Source organism: Aphis gossypii, chromosome 2, assembly GCF_020184175.1.
Source record: "Aphis gossypii isolate Hap1 chromosome 2, ASM2018417v2, whole genome shotgun sequence".
NCBI lineage: Eukaryota > Metazoa > Arthropoda > Insecta > Hemiptera > Aphididae > Aphis > Aphis gossypii.
In genome coordinates, this window is record NC_065531.1 from 47,103,730 (window position 1) to 47,126,809 (window position 23,080).

At 26.8% G+C, this 23,080-nt stretch overlaps 2 protein-coding genes across 2 annotated transcripts in view; one reads left to right on the top strand and one right to left on the bottom strand.

The window, feature by feature from the left end:
* LOC114121561 (protein unc-93 homolog A) overlaps nucleotides 1-10,406 on the bottom strand; it is a 31,459-nt gene extending 21,053 nt beyond the window's left edge. The window contains exons 1-2 of the mRNA XM_027983972.2: nucleotides 9,585-10,406; nucleotides 2,917-3,192 (exon numbers count right to left, since the gene is read on the bottom strand). Coding sequence (XP_027839773.2) covers nucleotides 2,917-3,192; nucleotides 9,585-9,797 — 489 coding nt within the window. The 5' untranslated portion in view covers nucleotides 9,798-10,406. The remainder of the gene's footprint in view (nucleotides 1-2,916; nucleotides 3,193-9,584) is intronic.
* Nucleotides 10,407-16,040: 5,634 nt separating this feature from the next.
* On the top strand, nucleotides 16,041-23,010 carry LOC114121560 (acetyl-coenzyme A transporter 1-like). Its single transcript, XM_050200798.1, has 10 exons — nucleotides 16,041-16,652; nucleotides 18,015-18,238; nucleotides 18,328-18,454; nucleotides 18,592-18,751; nucleotides 18,814-18,968; nucleotides 19,831-20,021; nucleotides 20,298-20,482; nucleotides 21,064-21,190; nucleotides 21,384-21,602; nucleotides 22,025-23,010. Exons 2-10 carry the CDS (start codon nucleotides 18,032-18,034, stop codon nucleotides 22,238-22,240), a joined length of 1,587 nt encoding a protein of 528 aa, XP_050056755.1. The 5' UTR covers nucleotides 16,041-16,652; nucleotides 18,015-18,031; the 3' UTR covers nucleotides 22,241-23,010.
* The last annotated feature ends 70 nt before the right edge of the window (nucleotides 23,011-23,080 follow it).

The following is a 23,080-nucleotide window of genomic DNA, read 5'->3' on the forward strand; positions in this document are numbered from 1 at the left end:
ATAGGTAGTACGTGTTCAGCATGCTCAATCTTCATATTCCATTTTTAAGATGCATTTGATTTTATTCATTGTGAATCAAAATATATTTCAGTGCACATTCAACAGTATCTTATATTTTATATCTTAATTCTACTTGTATATTCTTAAAAATTTTCTTGAACGTGAAAAGTAAACAAAAACTGTTTATTTTTAATAATATACTATTATTATTATGTCAGTAAATAAAATATTATACTATTATAAAATATAATGTGATCATCGTGTAAGATCGAAATATGAAATATGTTTATAAGCGAAATTTAACTCATATATTTTTACTTCATTTCGTAGAAGACGGAAAAACAAATTACATTCATACCTGACAGAATAAGTATCATGTTTAAATATTAATGAAAATCCATTTTTCAATTTATTTTGAAAGAGAATTAGACTTAAGATTTGCAATAAAATCAAGAAACATAATGAAACCTAACTAACAATAGTGTTTAACTTTTACCTAGGTCATGACGGACACAGTCTCGTCCAATTCACATAAATACTCATTAATATTAATAGTTAGTTTTTATGTTTATCTCTATTATATTTTTGTACAGTCTTCTAATCTATTTACTACTACCTATATAATGTTTTTAAAAATAGCAGTCGAATAACAAAGGAATCCTTTAAATAACACATTATTTATAACTAAACAATAAACACCAACAGTCAAAATTTTTAATATATCCACAATTATTTTCAAAATGATGGTCAAATTTAATATTTTTTAATTTGCTCCAAAAATAAAACGTACGATGTTTTAAGAATAAAAAATAATTCATTTTTTTCACGAAATAATCAGTGTTATAATTTTATATGGTTAAATAATATCATGAAATTATTTATTTAAAAATATGAAATGGATAAAAAATAATTACAAATAAAAAAATGGTGAAATATATGTATAATTAATAATTAATTTAGCCAATATTATAAAATTTTAAGATTTAAAATAAAATGAATTGAACGTACAAAATCATATTATGAAAAATTCTGTACTGATCAGTAGGTACAGTACGCTGCAAACATATTATAATATACTTTTTCTTTTATTTACGGTATTTTCACAAAAGAAAATAATTGAGGTCTTTGCTTGATTTTAAAATAAATATGAAATAAATACCCAAATAAATACCCAAATAAATTTATGATATCTAGTACTAAGCATTGATTCGGTTAATTTTAAGTTAGTCAAAAATTTAATTATCATTAATTTATTAATGATACTTACTAAAATTAATATAGAAAGTACTTATCATTTTTATATATGTATCGGGTACATACATAAAAATGATAAGTTATTAATATATTTATCTATAGTTTGTATAATAATAACTAATAAGTAGTATTATCATAAGTTGTAGTTTTTAAATATAATAATAATATTATAAATAACGCAAATGGTATATTATTTTATAAATAATTTCTAATACATAACTTAACCATTCGCATGGTTAACGTTGTAAATGTTAATAAATGGTAATGTTAGCTATTAGTAATTCATCAATAACACTAAAAATATATATAAATGTATACAATTATTCCAACTTATTAGAATGGTGTCCAGCTTATTAGCCGCTATATTTTAAATTTACTAAAATCACAGCCCACAGGTAAGTAAATTTTGCATCTTAGATCTATTAAAATTTAATATTTCAATAATTAAATATTCTGTCCGATTTGACATCACTTGGTATTTTTGGATGCTCATTTGAGGTCAAATTAATAACAATTAACCAAATCCAAAAGTATAACCACATATTATATGATAAAACAAACACTAGGTATACCTAAATCAATAATAATTGTTAACAACAAACCATAAAATATAGTCCTTCAATGCATTTATGTACCTATATTACATATACAATACGCCGTACTATGGATTACGTTTAAAAAAACACAACATACCTACCACGATCAAGTGTATAAAACCTTTAATCTATTTTATGGAAAATTAAAATGTACTATTATTTAAATTTATAAATATTATTTTATTTAAAAACAATAATAATGCCAATATAACAACACATTTGAAACATATTTTGCATGATAAAATGTTAAAAGTTGCTCGTAAATCTTTAATAATAATATAAGTTCTACAATTTCTATAGTACAATATGATACAATATGTATAGGAGGAGGTAATAAATGAACAATAATTGAGTTACTTAGGATTTTTTTCCTTATATTTTTTCCTTAAAAATGATACAATTAAAAAATATTATATTTTATTAGGTACTTTAAAAAATAAAAAGTGAAAACAAACTGTTGTCTATTATACTATTATATATTAAAATTATTATGTATTTTATTTATTTATGTTTATTGTAAGTTTAAAAGTGATTTGAATTTTTAAGAGCATGTGATATTCTTTTATTCTTATTATAAATAAAAAATAAAATAAAATACTCTGTCGCTAAAATTATGGAATAATAGTACTTGTGTACCTGTCTATATGAGTTACAAAACACTATTCAAAACGAACAGTAACATATTGTATGTAATAGGAGCGGTATCGTTTCTTCTACTTTAAGTGACATAGGTATAAGTGTTGTGACTCAACTCATGTGTCCTGTCATATGAGGCTAAGATATATGCTGTAAATTTGCACTGTAAAACGATCGGATATTATATAAACCTATTATATATATATATAATACATATATATATATATACATAATGGAGCAATCCTTCATGGTGTATCTCGCTCAACCCTGCAACCCGCAGATAGCAAAAAGACAAATCAAAATCAAATATCTTGGAACACAATCCCTCCACCTGCAGCCCTTTTTGTATCATTAGAATCCTGTGAGGTATTTTGTTACAGCATAATTTGTGAGACTAAAACTATATAACAATATAATATAAGGTACTGACCTGTAATGCCATGAACGGAACCAAAGCGGCGGCAGCCGCGCCGTGTCCAAGGCACAGCGTGACATAATTCCTGCACAACAGCCTCCGACTGTACACTGGTCCCATGTTGGACGGAGTCGTTCGGACCACTTCGATGAGTCGTCGCACTGACGAGGCACCAGCCGAGCTGGACATCGAGTCGCGTCTTTTGCCGCTTGTCGAAGACGTGTTGACGGCATTCACCTGACGGTGTGTAGTAGACAGCGTCGACCTGAGCGACGTTGGTGAAAACGGTTTCTGCAGCGCGTATACAGCGGTGTGCGTGAAAACAGTTAAAGTCAAAATATATAAAACACTATTTGTATACGCATTAAATGTTTGTAATGAACGTGGTAAAGCATATTATTCTATAACATATTCTGATATAGTAGGAAATACCCGAACAATTTACAAAAAAAAAAACTATTTTAAAAGTAAATTAAGATAAATTTCAATAACCATTCACGTAAGTTGTATGTACTAGTATAAAAACATAAACTTATACATTTAAACAAAAATTATCGAAATAAATATCGAAAATATTTGAATTATTTTAATAAGAATTCGCCCATTTATTATATTTTTGTAATTTAACATAATATTTGTTTTATCATTATTTAACAATAATATTGATAAAATTTCACATAAAATTAGATTTTAATATTCGATATTGTTTTAATTTATAAAAAATAGTTTGCAGTTTTAACCCATATTTTTCTATCAAACCTATAAATATTGACGTCAAATAGTATGTGTTTTAATTTCAACGTTTTAAAAAATTGCGTGGTATTAAAATCCAGAAATTCGATACCATATATCTAGTTATATATAATGTAAAAAAAAATATATTTTTTTAGAATTTTTAGCTGATAACTAAAATGTATAATTTGTTATAAAATTACATTACTTTATTGATAATTGTTAAAATTAATAAGTATTTAAATTATATTTAAGCTATAACGTAGTCAATATTATACGGTAAATTATACAAACATATTTCCACGCAATAGTTATATTTTTATAATCTTTAATAAGATACAATTTAGGTTTGACTAGCTCACCCCGTACACAAGCATACGTATATATATATTTCATGTTATAGAATTTGTTATTATATTAACGACTTTCCGTGACATAAAATTCTTTAACGACTTTCACGTGCTGACAGTTAATGTCATCAGATCTCGTATAGATATTGTATTATAAGGTGTATTATTTCTCTATTTAGATGTTGTGACTTGTCAGTTTTTTTCAGTATTATCTAATTTTCACGACCATAACATTACACGCTCGCAGAACAAAAGTTATTACATTTTAAGGTATTTTATTGTTTTACTTTACTGTCCTACGTTTTGTTCATCTTTTATTAGAATTTAGTATGAGTTTAAATGAAATGCACAACAAATTAATTGATGTAATTGTACCTATAGATTTCTTTGTAAAAATCGTGATTACAATAAAGCTTTTCTAAATAAAAAAGAATACATTACACGATTAAAAAAAAATAATAATGCCATAAGTTTATATTTTATATTTAAATTTGTTTTGGCCAAAAAGGTAACTATATCTAACGTTATACGTTTTAATAAAAGTGTAATATAAACAATGAGTACATAATACCTATAGCGTGTACATTATAAGTATATATATAATATATATATCCTAAAATAGTTGTTTATAATATAAGTACTGACATTTTGACATTTATTATTTATAATATCTTGGGAATTTAAAAAAAATAATAATGATAGGAGTGAAAATGGATTTAACTCCACCAAAACGCAATATTACAAGATATTTTATTAGCTGTATACTTTTATAGTATTTATATAATAATAAAAACTTGACTTACACTATAATATAATACGTATTGGATACCTAATAGTTCATATTGCATTTATATTTTTTTTTTGCTCAGATTTTTATGGATATTAAATTTTGTATATCGTACGTGCATAATATGTCAAAATATATGCGTAAACTGATTTTATATATTGTGCTAGATACTATGTTCAATGTTGGCAATACTACAGTCAATATGTTTGATGATAATAAACAATATAAAATTTAATTTAATAACACTGAATAAAAATCAATACATTTCTATTAAATAAAAGTAAAATAATATTATATGTTTATTGTTTAATAAAGACTAGTCAACAGTGGCAAATTCTCCAGGCATACTCAGCATGCGCCGCATGCTTAGAAATAAAAACGTTATTAATCAAAATACAAAAATTATTTTGTAATCAATAATATATTATGTATTTTACAAGAAATATAATGTGTTACATTAATTCATTTATTTCTGTTATACCTACTTAGATATCTGTGTTTATCTTTATTCTAGCATTTAATGACAGAGCATGCGATAAATGTGTGCGCACTCTAACGACCCTTATTATCATATATTAAAAAACCAGTTACTCCGAGACCCCCTCTACTAGCTGCCACGTATTAATCACCCGGGGCATGCTCATTCTGTTGCGCTTCTTCAACGTAATTTATAAAATGTACGTGTACGAGCAGGCGCGTATACAAGGGGGGGGTTCTAGGGGTTCAACCCCCCCCCCCCCCCCCCGAAATTTAATAAAGGTTAGATTATATAAGAATAAAAATTTACTACCAAAACCCCCAAAATATTTTTTTGTGTACGCGCCTGTGTACGAGTAAATGGCAATTTTTTTCATTTAGTAAAAAGAGGTAGTTAAGTCTCAATTACAATTATTAAAGTATTATTTAAGTAAGTGCTATTGTATATAATATATATTAAATTAAAGTCTTATTTATAAATTAATACAAACTTGTGTATTATTTATTAGTTATAAATTAAATACAACTATAATACATTATGATAAATGAGCATGCCTTTACATCAGAGTCAGTATTCGCCACTGCTAGCCAAAACACAATAAAATATAAAAGTAGAATTTTAGTAACCAATTTTGATTAAAAAATCGTTCAAATATAATCTAAAAAAATTGTATGATAACTTAATTTGAATTTTGAATTCAGTACATTAAATAACTAAAACTTTTAATTAACCATTAGTGATATTAAATTAGATTTATATATGGAGAGTAATCCGTTTAGTTTTCGTTTATTTTATTATGAACAAATCATTTAATTTTCTATCAAAACCATCAACTGTCATCTTTGAAGTGAATTTAATTTTACTAAAATTCTTATATCGCATATTATGTGTGATGAATATAAAAAAAACTATAATAGATTCCAATCTAATACAGTTACTATAAAACAGTCAAATTCAAATGACAAAATATTATAAACGATTAACGAATTAAGTATTCAAATCACAGTGTATTGATGTATAATTTAATTAGTAATAAATAAAATGTACAACTACATTATACAGGATTACAGTTTACATGAATAAACACTTATTATTAACGCTTAGCACTCGGTTGTAATGGGGTTACCTATTACTAATGCACATACTTGTATAGACTATAAGTTATAATTTAACGATAGTTCGTATCTAATTGAATAATAAAATAGTTATATGAAATTTTATTTATAAAAAATATGTTTGTATAGTATTATTAAATATTATAAAAGTAATTTTGTAGGTCACTGTTTATTTAAATATAAAATATTATTATTTCAAAAACAAAAATGAAAATGAAAAAAAAAGAAAGTCAAGTGATACATTTTAATTACAATAGTTTTTGTACACTTGACAATTGTATACGTTGGTACATTGTTCACTGTTATATACTTTATGTGTGTATATAAATTATTACGTTTACTGGGGTTTAAGGGTACATACGTGAACCGTGTAGGTAACAAAAGTTGACATAATAATATGATTTATACAAAATAATTTACAGCGCACTATTAACTTAGAAATAATATAACGCAGTTGCTATATAATATGCAAATTATATTACGGTTCAAGTGGTGAAGTCTGCTAACGGCTTAACGATGTATCTAGTCGTGAAACCTCGAATCGAAGAATTAAATATTAATTAAGGCTATTATCAAATATGTATATAGTATAAATTATATTATAGTATAGCACAGTATAATAATATACAGTACCTATCTTCAAAGTGTAGTGCTTAAATCATATATGCCCATTTTACTCCCAAGGACCACTATCTGACAGGTCAGCTTATATTATTAGAAATATACTATTTATGTCGTGAGTATTATAAGTATGTGACATAATATATTATAGTGATGTCATCAAAAAAATATTTCACATGAAATTTTTTTCGTAGGTATCCTGGTGAAACGAAAAAACGACCACGATGTCTTTTGATAACTACTAAATACTAACTTTACTATTGGTACATTCAGCTTAGATATGCAACATAAGTAGCTTTTAAAATTTGATTTTACCAAAGAATTGAATCATTATTTTAAAATTAGAAAAAACGCATCTATATTATAGAAAAAAACAGTTTGTAGTACTTACTCATTTGAATATTTTAATATAATACTTAGTGTATAAATAATTGGTATTCAATCGTGATACGTATAAAAGATGTTTCTTTATTAAAATTGAGAAATCAAAAAATCAAAAGAATTAAAAATTATTTCAAATTTGCAGACTATAAGACAAGTGATACGTTACTTTTTAAATGATATTACTTAAGATATACAATATCTTATTAATTGTAAAATGTATACAATATATTTATAGCATTACAGTACACGGTACACAGTAAATACTTATATAAAAGTTTAAATTGAATTATGTAGGATAACCAACTCTATATAAAGTTACGACTAACGTGTTTACGCGAATGCTTATACTTAGTTTTTTTTATTATTGGAAAATTGACGGGTAATAAATATTGGCGGTAAATATATTTTTATTTTACTAAATCAACTGAAATATTTAAACCACCTCGCTGTTAATTAAAACGCCTACGGTTAATACAGAATTAAACTGAAAATTAGTCACAACTATTCGGAATTATAAATGATAACAAAAGTAATTTATTCTACCCATCATAGTTAAATGATTTTATCATCGATCTGTAGTATAAAATCTAATAATAAACTTAAAACTTAAATCGTTTTAGTAAATTATATACTAATATTTTATCATAGATGTAATATGTAAAATGTTAAGATAAATGAGAATTACGTTAGAAAAATTATTACTATAATAAAGTTTTTATAATTTTTGAGTAAATTATCAAACAGTTTTTTCCAGAAAACAAACAGTAATATCAATAATAATAAAATTACAACATAAAGGATAAACCCGATAACTAGGTGCCTAGGTATATGATTTGTGTAATGATGATATTATTGTAAATCCTTGTCCGTTATATGAACCACGCATGGCACCTATACCTACTAATAAACAATAATATGGCACGTTTTATTACACCATCATAATATTGCGTTTTCAATCGAGTTATCATAACAGTTCTGAAAATGCGATTCAATTTCACAAATGGATTTCAAATGTGTGTTGTGTATATATGTGCCTACAGTATTAAGCTTGCTCTAAGGTTTGTGATGTTTGTATACACATTATACAATATACATTTTATTATATTCATATGTTTAAACTTAACATAATGGCGCGTTAGTGTAAATATTATAATAAATATTTATTTTTATTGAACAATATAAACTAAGTTCAGTGAAAATTAATGCAGCAGATAAACGAATTATAACGAACAAGTAATGTTTTATAAAACTACTATTAAGGTGAAGTTGGTCTTTATTTCACGAACATTTACAAAAAATTTTAAAACTTAACTATCAAACAATTATAGGTTTTTTAATGCTCTACAATAAATTATTTGACTGAGTCTATGTATAATTATTTTAAAATATTTAAACGTATTGAAAAATTACTGATTATTGATTATTAAATGTTTAAGATCTATAGAAAAACAACTCGGCGTGCTTACAATGTCTTTCAGACGCACATTTCATATAATACAACTAAATACTTAAAAAATTGTATAGGATTAAAAGACATCATCCATTAAAAAAATTATATAGTGTAAAGGTAACGTCGCTATAATAACCGTTTAAGAATATCAAAATTTCAACTCCCATAATCGCAACATAAATACAATAATAAATACTTCAACAATCCTAGGACTTAAAACATAGTCTATGCAATTTAATAATTATTTTTAAATCCAGCGAGCCCGGGCCCATTTATTATTCTCTTCTTTCCTCTATTAGCACAATAACTACGTTTCATCGTTATAATATAAGCTACGACGAAAAAACTATAAAATTATTTTGATTAATAAGTCGCGTATTACACGTTTTTTCATTTGATTTTTCCCGAGCTTATAATATGTAATGATCATCGTGTTTGTTTAGGATATTCTTAAAACTATCGTCACGACCTTAACATACCACATATACCTACACATCGCGCACGTTAAAATAATATAATATCGTATAACCCCGACAGCAGTCTTCGCGCGAAGACGATGCGCGTCATCGCAGCGGACGAAAATCGCATGGAAACATTCTATATACTTTCGGTCCGCGCGCGCACATATATATTTTTATAATCGAACCCCCCCATGGCAAAGATCGTCGGACGGCGGCGGAGCGCTGTATCGTCGTTGCCATAATATTATAATAATATATATCGTCGTCGTTTTAATAAACAATAATAATAATATTATCATACTGACCTCGTCGATCTGAATGTCGCCGGCGATGACACCGTAAAAGTTGTTGGTGCACAGGCTGTTGGTCTGCTGGAGTCGTCTGTGCTGAGCGCGACCGGTGCCGCCGCCGCTGCCGCGGTCCGGGCACGGGGACAGCCTCGGGACGGCCGCGGGCGGGCACACCGGTTGCTGCTGTTGCTGTCTGCACAGCTCGTGCAGGTTGGGCAGCGAGCCCATCGGCTACCGGATATACCTCGCGGCGGCTGCAGCGTGTGCCTAGTGTACTGTGCGGGCGAATCGTGCGTACAGCGCGCGTGCACACGTATGTCGTACTGGTCGAGTGTATCGTCGCGTCGCGGCTGCAGCGCCACGCGCGTGTACGACCGAACGACGACACTCCGTGCGCCCGCGCGATGCCACGACGTCACAGTCTCTTATTTGCGCGCTAACGTGTCGCTATAACGACGGCGTAGGCGCGCGCGGCGGCTTAGTGTGTGTGTGTGTGCGACGGAATCGTGAGCGGCGGCGACCCGGACCGATGATGCGAGCGCGCGCCGCCCACCCCGTTGCTGGGGCACGCTCATGCGTCGATCGATATAGACTCCGCGACCTCGGAGAGAGGTCGTCGTCGTCGTCGTCGTCGCCGCCGTCTGCGGAGATGGCCGTCGCGGGTCCCTTTCGCCTCTGCGCTTTGCAGCCTGTTGCACCCGCTATATGTCATCATAACAAGATTATTATTGTTGTGGTATGGTGTATACTGTTTGGACAGCGCTTATATTCCGTTCGCGGAGGATGCTGATCTCAGACCGTCGCCGACCGGTGGCTGCAACACCTATATAGTACTGCAAAATATTATATCGTACGTCATATCGAACGATTTCCTTATTTTCCGACATGGTTCTGATGAGTTGATCGGAAATCGTATATTATATATTATCTTGTACTGCGGTTGGTTCTTTGTACGGATCGTTTTTATACGGCACAATGCGACGAATACGCACAAACGACGAAAAACTACGTAAACTGCAGAGGTTTTATTTTAAATTAAATTGAAACGACGTCACGGATAAATTGCAAATCAAAACGCTCGTTGAAATTCGAAAAGAATACACACATTGTTTGAAATACTCAATAGTATTGACTGATTATAATATAACTACTATAAACAATAATGTAGAGTTTTAATCATATCAATACAGCTAATCCATAATTAAGAAGGAAAATGACTCTAAAAGAAAAAATAGCCATTTTAAATTGTGTATAGGTATAAATTGTAAGTCTAAATAATTTTATTTGATACTGAAGAGTACTGCAGCGTATAGAAATATACTATTTTTTAAAGTACGCCTACATATTTTACAAGTATATGTGCGAAATGATGTATCATGAATATATTGATTTTACAAAATGTTTTTTTTTTTGTATTCAAAGATATTTTTTATAGAAGAAAATATGTCTTAATATCCAACTTTCTCTAGTAAAAAAATATAGAATGTAATAAAATATACAGATGTATATTTTTCTATTTAAAGTGATTCCCTCTCATTCATAGATGAAATGGGGGTGGTGACTTAGAGGGACTTGGTCTCCTCCCCCAAATATTATAATAACCCCCCCCCACTAAAAAAAATATATATAACAAAATTATATCATATTCAATTTTAATGAAAATAAATTCTTTGTTGAACACTATCAGGAATATACTATTGTAATATACTATATACAATATACATAGTATGCATTTAAATAACTTGATTTAAATTAAACAGCATATCTAAACACGATTTAAAATTAAAAATGATAGTTGCCATTGTATTAAAATTTCAAGCAATAAAAATGATTTTAAATTTGAAGTCTGAAGATATAAAAAAAAATATCAAACAAAGTCTATTTAAATGTATACAAATTATTGCAAGTAGCAATAAATTACTCTTCCAATTAGCTCATCAACATATTAAAAGCGTTCTTTTTCTGCTATAATTGGTTAGGTTTAAAAAAATCTATGCTTCAAAATCATTTTTAATTTAATGGTCCACAACTAAAAACTAAAAGGAAAGTTTTTAGCACTAAAGTTCATCTATTACGCCTTATTCTCGAGTCCAAACTCTCGATCAATAAAAAACTATTAATATAGAAGTATAAATTTATTAATGCTTTGTGAGCTTACAGCATTCAAATATGGGGTTGTGCCAAGCTTTCCCAAAAAACGTAACATCCAGGCCTTTCAGTCAATCTCTCTTCGTTAAATAACATTTGCTCCATAGTACGTCTCGAACGACTCAAATTTCTCATTACACAAAGACCAACAAATTGAAACAGTCTCTATTACAGTTAAAAATTAGTTATTACTGTAAAAATTTCAACACAAAATTAATCAACCAAACAAATCTACTAGTATCTAACTTAACCAGTGAACTTATCCCAGGTAACCTCCAAGTCAATTAAAATTACTCTATACTCTATAGTGTCGAGATCTCTTGAATCCCGAACTGTACTAATTAACTGAAAAACTTCTCTATTTCCCCCCACGGCCCCACCACAGCTAAGAGGGTTTTTTACACTAGTGAGCCTCCCCTCTTAATGTTACTCAAGTTGTTATTATCTTTTACTACCAAGCTTAATTATTGTATTATGTATATAAATATTACAAATTTGAAATTTTTAACAATATGCATTAATTTAAATAAAATAAAATAAATAATAATAATGTATATTTTGGATCATTATTTATTTGAAACAATAAAAAGTATACTATTAAAATAATAATTAATGTTTTCTTTGATTATTATTATCATTATTATTAATTAACATTTATTGAATATTTACAATCTATATTATGTACAATGGATAAATTAGATAGAGGAATGACAGTGATGGGACGGAGAAAAAAGATTCTCACAGTAGTGCTACCTTTACATTAATATTAAATTAAGTAAATTACAAATTATTGAGATCTCTCGAAATAATAATTAAAACGGGGTATATAATAATCACAATATTTTACAAAACCCATCACAATACTCCCTCAGAGACCTACTAGCAATTATTAAATTGTTAATTATCCAAACTGGTACAGTTTTTAAAAAATAATAATAATAAATATGAATAAAAGGGTTAGGTTAGATAAATTTGTATGTTTAGGAATGACAAAAAAAAAATCAGAAATCAATTTTATTATAATATGTATCATTTTAGCCATAATATAAATTATATTTTATTAAGAAAATCTTTTAACTGTTATATTTATTTAAAATTATATTCTTACCTAACTTTTTAAACATTATTTTTTTCTACCGTATTATAAATGTCTATGATAGGTATATTAATATTTAACAACATTCCTACCATTATCTTTCTAAAAATAGTGAAATAGATAATGTAAAATTTAAATTTTCATACAAGTATTTATTTAGTCTACAGTTTATGTTAATCTTTTTAGATCAAACAAAATCTAAGTGAAAAACTGAAACATTTAGGTGTAAAACTGTAAATAATTATTATAATTTATATGTTAATAGAATTACCAGATTATCGCTTAGAACTATTGATGACAAACAACTGTTTTCTTTTTTAAGTATTGTACGTTTGCTTTAAATACTAACGAACAATATTGTTTTTAAATTTTAAGCAATAGCGGTGCGTGAATAAAATTGATGGGTACTGTTCAACTATTGCGTATAACCATTGAATCAATTTGTAAATTCGACTTCATGTCTTCATAAGGTAATTAATTTGAACTACTAAAAAATAATATATTTTACAGTTTCTTATACTATATTACGTTAAAACTAAGTATATAGGAATCGTATAATTTAGGAAAATCATTGTCCAATAATTCATCTAATGTACAGTGTTTTGATACTATAATTTAAATATTAAATCGAAAACGCGCTAAATGTACGACGCACCACATGAATTTACGTAATTAATAACGAATTTACGCGTCGCCTGGGTGACTAAGGTCTGAGACTAGTCTCCCCGGCCCCCGTTCCCGGACTCCGTACAAATACCATTACCGTGGTGATACCTCCCTAAACTTTGTTTTTTACCTCGTACCAATGAGAATTGATACCGTGGTTCAGTCGTGTCATTGATTAAATACCTATATAATTATTTAATTTAAGTATACTTAATTAATGGTCGTATCATCCGTTTCTCGACCGATTCGATCTCTATAATATGGTAATTCGTAGTATTGCTATCGCGTCGTCCGTCGTTATCGTCAATTCCAAGAATAGCTTAGAACGTATGTTGTATTTGTATAATAATGTAATTTAGTATATACATTGATTCGTGAAGGTTAGGTTAGGTTAGATGAAAATAATTCTCTATTTTACAGTGTTATAATAATATTATTGGAAAGACGCTCTGGCGCACTTTCCCCGTCTTAAAGTCTATATACCCGGCCTGTCGAATTTAATTTATCATTAAAATGTTCACTACACAATTGTCACAATTCGCTTATACTCATTTGAATTTTTTTCATTTAATAATTGTATTACATGCATCTAAGTATTCTTAAAGCTAAGGCTTTTCATGCTGGTCTTTTTAGTGAAAACTTAAGATAATATACTTATTTTTAATGTTAAAGCTTATATTTTAAAATATACCTAATTTTATTATCTGTATAATATCTTTTCATACCGATGAAAATGTTCATTGCCTCCATTTCGTAAACTATAGGTACACCCATAACATGTACTAGAAATAACCACAGATTCTTCGTTCAGGTCTACAGTTTATTATTACTCCCATTCATCAATTATCTTTATTGTAAATTTGTAAAGAATATATGTTTAGTGTTTACAGATTGTATAAATTATTAATAGAAAAAAAAACAATTTATAATTATAAAAAAAAAAACATGCATTGCATTTTTAGTTCATTTTCCGGTATTTTTAATTAGATTCCGCCAATTATCTTTGAAAACCTTTTTTGTTTGTCTTCACAATTTTAAAAAATGTTTCAATAAATACATTTTTATTTTATTAATTAATAATTATTAATAATTATTAATACGTAATTAGCGCACGACTGGTGAGACTAATTTTAAAAGATTTTAATTTAAGTAAAAAAAAAATAACTTATGAAAAAATGCAAGAAAAATTGTATAAAATATGTAGTGATGGCTTAACACAGCGGACAATAGACGAATATTTAACAGCTATTGCTTACACAATAAGATTATTTTAATTATTTATTATTTTATATTATATTTTTAAATTATAAATTTTAACTTTTAGCTTCTGAACGAAATGATGAATGTATTGATTTTACAATGATGTGTGTTTTTTTGTGCACAATTTTTTTTTTATTATGTTATTATTTATTATAAAGTGTACAAGTAATTTTGTAGTTTTCGGTGGCTTTTTTATCCGGTTACTCTGAACGGAACACTCAAAACACACAACGTAAAACACAAAACGCAACGACCATCATAGTCAACCATTAAGGTCTATTGCCTACGTCATGCGCTATTCCACCCCGCACCGTTGTTTCAGTTTCTCACCCGACACTAGCTAACCTCTTCTTTATTATAGATCCTAGTCATGACCCGTGGGAACGACCTCGCTTTAATCAACGTTATTGAGTTAGGCGAGTGAAGAGATTAATATGGAGAATTGCACTTGATGAATTTAGATGTATTTTAGCATAATATAGGTAGGTAATGTATTGTAGTCTGTAGGCACTGTAATATTTCGATAAGACGACAGACGTTACAAACTCATAAAACTTCCAAGTTTCCAATTATTTTCATTTTGAAGCGCAACATCAACATACTATGAAAACGGTGGCTATGTTCGCACTTTTCTATTATATAGTCTTTAGATACGCTACAACTCGATTTCACCGGAAGAGTTGATGTTCGTATAGGGAACTACGATTGGTCTCTTTTGGTGCTTAAATCTACTTTTTATACTTTATAATTAAAATATAAATATACGTAGGTATAGCTTAGGTATAGACTATAAAGACGTACTCAAATTTTATTCTCGAAATACCGAGCATGCAACGCATACAATTTATAGGAACTTTGCTATAGTATAAGTATTATTTATTACAATAATAGATTATAGAATACAAATATTTATACGTTTGTGAAGCCACTGACAGAAGAAAATAGACAATAAATCCAATAATCGTATCTACAACGACATGTAGTGTCTAACAAATTGTCCGTAAGACACGGACAAGAACACGTGTGATACCGTACCTATACGGCGTATGGCACTACTCAAGGTCACGCGACAAACGAGTACTGAGTAGTGACTATTAAAGTCTCGAAGGGTCGAACTTCGAATAAAGACAACTGAAGTCTCTGGCTCCCTGGAGTCGTGGACAAGTAGACAAGAAATAACACGTCTCACGACTTCAGCAGCAGCAGCTGTTCTATTATTAATGATAGCGTTAATCTTGATAACGATCGTCATATCTGATATCAGCCAGTGTCAGGCTGTTACAACAACTGTTACAAGACACAACACTGTACCCATGATAAATTAAATTAAATTAAATTAAAATAATTAAATTAAATTTATCATGACTGTACCACTCTGACTCTTGTGCCACACCTCGGAAGTGCACAGTGCCACAGTGACTTGTTTTCCACCGTTACCCACTGTTCATCTTTGTTGTAAAATTTTACTAAAAATTGTAGTCATGTTTTAATTTCAAAATTTCTACAGAATAATATTAAATATTATTATATAGATGACTCATGTTCTTGGACCTTGTCATTTAGCTGTTAATCGTTATTGGTTGTTTCGAGTTCATAACATATTTTCATTTAATAGTTAATCGTACAAATAGTTATAATAATATTGTTACTCTCTTGAATCTTTATAGTTATTACCTACTACTTATTAGGTACCTACTTATTATTTTGTTATTATCAATGGACAATTGTTAATACTTAATAGCTAATGCCTATTCAGAATATTATATTGCTATGTTACATTGAAAATATACAAACCTACCTATACATATCAATTGGTTAAAAGTCTAAATAATTCATATTTAATACCTACCTAATAATATTATATTATTTCAACTGCACTAAAAATCTGAATTATTCTTGTTCATAAATCTTATGTAAGTATTTAGTATTAATTTTATTTCATTTAAATATTAAGTGTATATCTTGTTATTTGAGTTTTCCATTGAGGCTATATTACCAAACAAATGTTTCTACTATTCTACTTACATTTACCTCTAATGATTGTCAAATCAAGTTTAATGCTTCCCAGTGTCATCGTGATCTTGAATGTCACTTACTGCTAGGTTATCCTTTAATGGTGGTATTTACTATAAATCCTCATTTCTCCCATCTAGTTAAATTCAATCTCCTTTCTTTTATTATATCATTTAGTTTACAGAAGAATTCATTTAATTCCTCGTTGAGCTTTTTTCTTCATCTACTGTCTATAATATACAAGACCCTTAATATTATAGTATTCTGAAAATATTATTTTCAAATTCCATTATCTTAATTCTCACACCTTTCTAAATTTCTATGTTTCTTAGGCATATAAAAAATAATGTATAGTAAATGTAAATAAATGTTATAAATATTATGCTTCAGGTTTTTTGATAGTTATATTGAGCTTAGTATTTTTTCTAGTTAAAAGTACCTAGGTAACTCTTCTTTCTCTTGTTTTCTTGTAATAATTCCTATTTTTAAATAATTTCTTGGTTAGAATATAACCTGAACACTTTAAATACATTATTCTTTTAAGTATATGTTCCAAGTTTATTGACTTTGTTGATATTCTTGCTCGAATCAACTAATTATTATATATTCTGTTTTTTTGTTGTTGATATAATATCCAACCTTTTCTGCTGTTACTATTAGATTTTTACATATCTATTCTGCTTTTGCCTGAGTATTTCTAATAATGCCAAGCCATTCGTGTATGTGAATAGGTTTATCTTTAAGTTACTCCAGTTTTGTTAATTTCTCTAATACATTTCTAATGCCTAATTAAATAGCATTGATAAAAACTAAAAGCTACAGTAATAAAAACTAATTCTAATAAGATCTGATGTTTTCACTCCGATCTTTATTCTTATTTCTGTATTTTTGAGGCTAGCTATTAAATGTATGTAAATAAAAAATTCATTCTAAGTTAATGATAATAAAAACATTCACTAAGGTACTCAATTTCAATTTTCTATACTTGCTAGATATAAAATAATTAATTATTCATAAAATAGAGCTAGGTAATACAATAATGCTAATTAGAACAGAAATCCACAGGATATTTTTTAAATAATCGTTCACTATAATAATTAAGTCCTCAATTATAATAATATCTAAAATATACAGTCATATTTTTCAAATTATAATTAATTCTTATTATTAAGTCAAACCTTTGAGTTATTTCATTTTGTATTATTTGTAATTTAACTATAAGTGTTATGTTATTATTAATATAGTTTTTTTTTCATATTTAGCTATCTATTTACAAAAAATGTTGTCAAAACCAAAACATGAATATAAACCAGAAATAAATAAATTGACTGATGAGTCAGTTTTAATCAAGCCAAATTTGAAAGGTGATTGGTTAAACTTTTTTATGTTACTATTACTTTATACAATGCAAGGCTTGCCTTTGGGCTTATCTTCAGCTATACCGATACTTTTACAAAGCAAAAAAGAAATATCATACCAAGACCAAGTAAATTGAAATATAATATTTATATTATAATTTAATTGTAATTACTTTATAAATTGTATACATTTTTATTAAAAGGTTTTTTGTTTTAGGCTTTATTTAGTTTAGTAATATGGCCATTTAGCTTGAAACTCTTATGGGCTCCATTATTGGATTCACTATATTTTAAAAAGATTGGAAAGCGAAAATCTTGGCTCATACCTGTTCAATATTTAATTGGTGAATATTTATTTTTATCATAATTTATTTTATTAGTTATATTATTGTTTTTATTATTTAAATAATTAGATAGGTAATTATTATTTATTAAATAGAGGTTTTTACAATTTTTTTTTATTATTCTTTATATTTAATAGGAATAATATTACTTTATATGGGTAACAGCATTGATATCTTGTTACCTGAATATGGAAAACCAAAAGTTATGGTACTGGTGTTTATATTTTTTGTAACAAACTTCTTAGCTGCCACTCAGGATATAGCTGTTGATGGTTGGGCGTTAACAATGCTTAAAAAGTAAGTGTTATTATTTTGAATTATAAGTTCAAGAGAATAGTTGATAATTATAATTTATTTAGGAATAATGTGGGGTATGCTTCTACCTGCAATACATCTGGTCAAATAATAGGTGTGATGTTTGGTGCTGTATTTACCATCCTGTTTACATCTGAAGACTTCAGCAATAAATATTTAAGAATTACAACCGATATAGGGGGGATTGTTTCATTAAAATGTAAGTTATCAAATAAATATTTAGTGCAAAAATCTTATTAGTAATTACAATAATGATAAATATAGATATTTAAAACATTAAAAAATGCTAGGTTTTAATTTGTTAATGAATTTACATGAAATAAAAATAATAAAAATGTATGATTCATATAGTTCCATCAATTATATCTACAAAAAAGGATAGGGTGTAATAATGTATAATTAACTTAAATGTAAAAATCAAGACAGAGACTAGATATTGAAAACTATTCTCGTTTTTTCACCTTAGTAGTAGATATACATATGTCATATACCACTGTTGAACTTTTAATCATATTTATATATTTACATTAATTTAAAATTATACCAAAAAAAAGTCAGTAAAGTCTACTACTAGTAGAACTATATAGATTTATTTATCACTTAATGGTTAATTTAGTATATAATATATTATAACTTAAACACTTTATTATGAAACATACATTTAGAATATAAATGTTAATCTGAAAAATTAAAGTTCATAGAGTATAAAACCGTCTACTATGATTACTCTGTATGAATGTTGGTGCTTTTAAGTAAACAAAAGAATAAGTAAAATGATATAAAATTTATTAAAAATGAATGAAGATTTTAGAATCAACTTTATATGCCTAATTTATTAATGTTTATTTTCAATCATAAACCTAAACTTTTGTTGAAATGAATCTTTGAATTGTATCATATTGCCTTAGTAAATTTTACAAATTTATTAAAAGTAGTGTTTTTAAGTGTTAACTTAAATATAATGTACTGATACTTCATATTAAGCGTACTATATTTTTTAATATTATTTAAAATATCTTATATTTAATAGATACCTATTCTATACCTTAAAATTTCTTTAGATTTGTTATACATTTGGGGTGTTCTATTTATGTTGATAACAACAATGATAGCTATATTCAAAACAGAAAAAGATAATACACAGGAAGATGGCTACGTAAAACTTAATATCTCTAAGACCTATTCGCTACTATGGGATATTATAAAGCTTCCTAGTATACGAATATTGGCGATGGCTTTATTGACAGCAAGGGTAAATATAATCAAATTAAATTTAAAACTTTTAGTTTGCCTCCTTATATTACATATTGTATATTGAATTAAATTTTAATATCCTTGACTTATAAATTTAATACAAAAAAAAAGAAAAAGAATTTCAAAATAGTTCTTTTTATTATATTATAATACTGAAGAACTTTCATTGAAATAATAATGTTTTAATTTTATGAAAATGTATTAAATACATTGTAACAATCTTATTTAATTATGATATTGTATTCATTTTAATAAATACAATTATTTAATAAAGATTGGATTTGCTGCCACTGACAGTATATCAACTTTAAAACTTATCGATGCTGGTATATCTAAAGATGCTATTATGGTTATTAACACAGCAATGTATGCTGTAAAAATGATTATACCATTAGTTATAGCAAAGTACACTTCGGGACCAAAACCATTAAGCTTGTATCTAAAAGTGACACCTATCAGGTACTTAAATAAATCAATTTCTCTATAAAATAAACAATTATTTTTTTATATGATTAATTAATTTAACCCATATTGGAGTCCATATTTTAAAATTAAGTAATAAAGTTGTTGCAGAATAACAAATCGTATACGTGATTACAAAATTATTATTTCAATATTTATCCTACTTTTATTTCTTATATAATTAAATCAATATAATATCAGTTATTATTCAATAAATAATATTAAAAACAGAAAAAAATTAAATTACTTCAATAAATTTAAAAAATATTGGTAGGTACTTAATACTAATTAATAATATTATCTAGTACCTACTAATAAATGTTTGTATTTATAATTTTTTCATTCATAAATTAACCTATGATATTATGGTAGATAAGAGTACATATTAAGTAAAAATTATTATTTCTTTGTATTCAGTAACAAATTTGAGTGAAACTACTTTTAATAATAACACAAAAAGTAGGTAGTTAAATTTCAGCGTTGTTAAATAAATTCCCAACCCTTTTGCTAAAAAATGTTTAATATGTTACTCCTTTAGTAAATAAACTTGTTTCTACATTTAAATATTTGTATTTTAGATTACTATGGAACATTGTATTTATCGTATTAATATACTATACACCAGGAATAATAAATACTAATGGAGCAGTAAATATTCCATTATATTACTATGCAATATTCATTTTTATATTATCAATACAAGAAGTAAGTTGATTACATTCAGAATTAATACTAAGAATAAACTTTATTCTATTTTTAACTATTTTACTTGAAAATATTAATTATTTGTTTTAAAGAATTAATTAAATATTATAATATTGTAAACTGATTTATAAAATATTTATATTTTACTTAAATTAACTATACAAATTAATAAAATGCATGTATATTTTTTTAGGTTCTTTCATACATGATGTTTGTAGCTATATTAGCATTTTTCTCTCGGATAAGTGATCCTCGATTTGGTGGTACTTACATGACATTATTGAATACACTTTCAAATTTAGGATTTGTATGGCCATCTACTGTAGCACTTCAGTTGATTGATCTGTTAACAACAAAAAAATGTTCAGTTGATTCTGTGTTGAATGATTGTTCTACTATATTTCTTCAAGATGTAAGACATTCTATTATTCTAAACTGAATTATTATTATTTTTTACTTTAGTTTATTAATTGGACATATATAATTATATTAATATTATAACGTTTTGTTATTTAGTCTTATACAGTATTTTATAAATGTACATTAATAATATAGAATTATTGAAGAATACGTTTTTATTCTATCCATTAAATTAAAAATTTAAACAGTATATAAAATTTAAAATTATTTTTATGTAGGTATTGGAAACTTAGTGAACTTTTAAACTATACAAGTAATTTATATTATGTATTTAAAAACATAAAAATTAGACTGATGTGTTTGATATTATTTTTCTAATAGTTTTAATTATGGTATAGAAATGAATAATTTAAAACTGTATCAATTCAATGTTTAAACTTTGTTCTAATTTTATTATATTTTATTTTTTATTAGATTTGTAAAGTCAACGATGGCAATTGTATTGTTATAACTAATGGATATTATGTTGAAACGATTCCATGTACAATTATTGGAATCGCTTGGTACATTTATTTTAGAAGTATCTTGAAAAATCTTCAAATAAGAAGTCCTTCTCATTGGTTGATAAACGTCAAAAAACCAGTTACAGAAAATATTGAAGAGTCATATCATTTGGCTGAAATAGAGTAGTATTATTGTGTGTTTAAAGATCCATTTTATTAAATAGTCAAACATAACTATTGCATGTGAACTATAACACTAGTGTCACAGATACTGAAGGTATTTATATGAATTAGATAGATAATTAGTTATTTAAATTTTTTATTATGAGATATTATGATGTAGATGAATAAATATTGTATTAAGTAAATTAGATTCAATTGAAAATTAATATATATAGGAATGATAAAAATAAAAGTATCTGTGTTGATATTTGGCATATTATTTAACTTATTACATCTTTAATTACTTATATTTCATACTCCCGAAGTCCTAAAAGATAATATTATTGAATACAACTTTGTATTGTAAAAATTAAAAATAAATCCACACAATTATGATAAAATCATTGAAAATGTTTCTTATTTCCAATTGATTATTAGACAACCTCAGATGTTAAACTATTTCAACATTTTTTTTTAACAGAAAATTAAGTATTAGAATCAGGAGAATATTTGCATATAATATCCCTATTGGTAACTAAGAAGTTGTAATAGTTGTATGTTTATTCAGGTAAAGCTGATTATACTATAGAAAATTCAATGGACTTTTTATTAAATATTATAGGTATAGTAGGTTTTTTGAGTTAAATCATTGTAAAATTTAAAATTATTGTCCTATATGTCACTGAGTCTAATTAATTTACTAAATAAAAGGTGTAGAATATGTATTTTAGTCTTTTAAGTTTAAGCATTTTATTAAATAATATGGAGTTTTAATGGATGGTATCTAAATGCAAAAATGTATTATAAATTTATAAAATTTTATGTAAACATAAACTATTGCACATTTGTTTCTTTTTGTAACTAG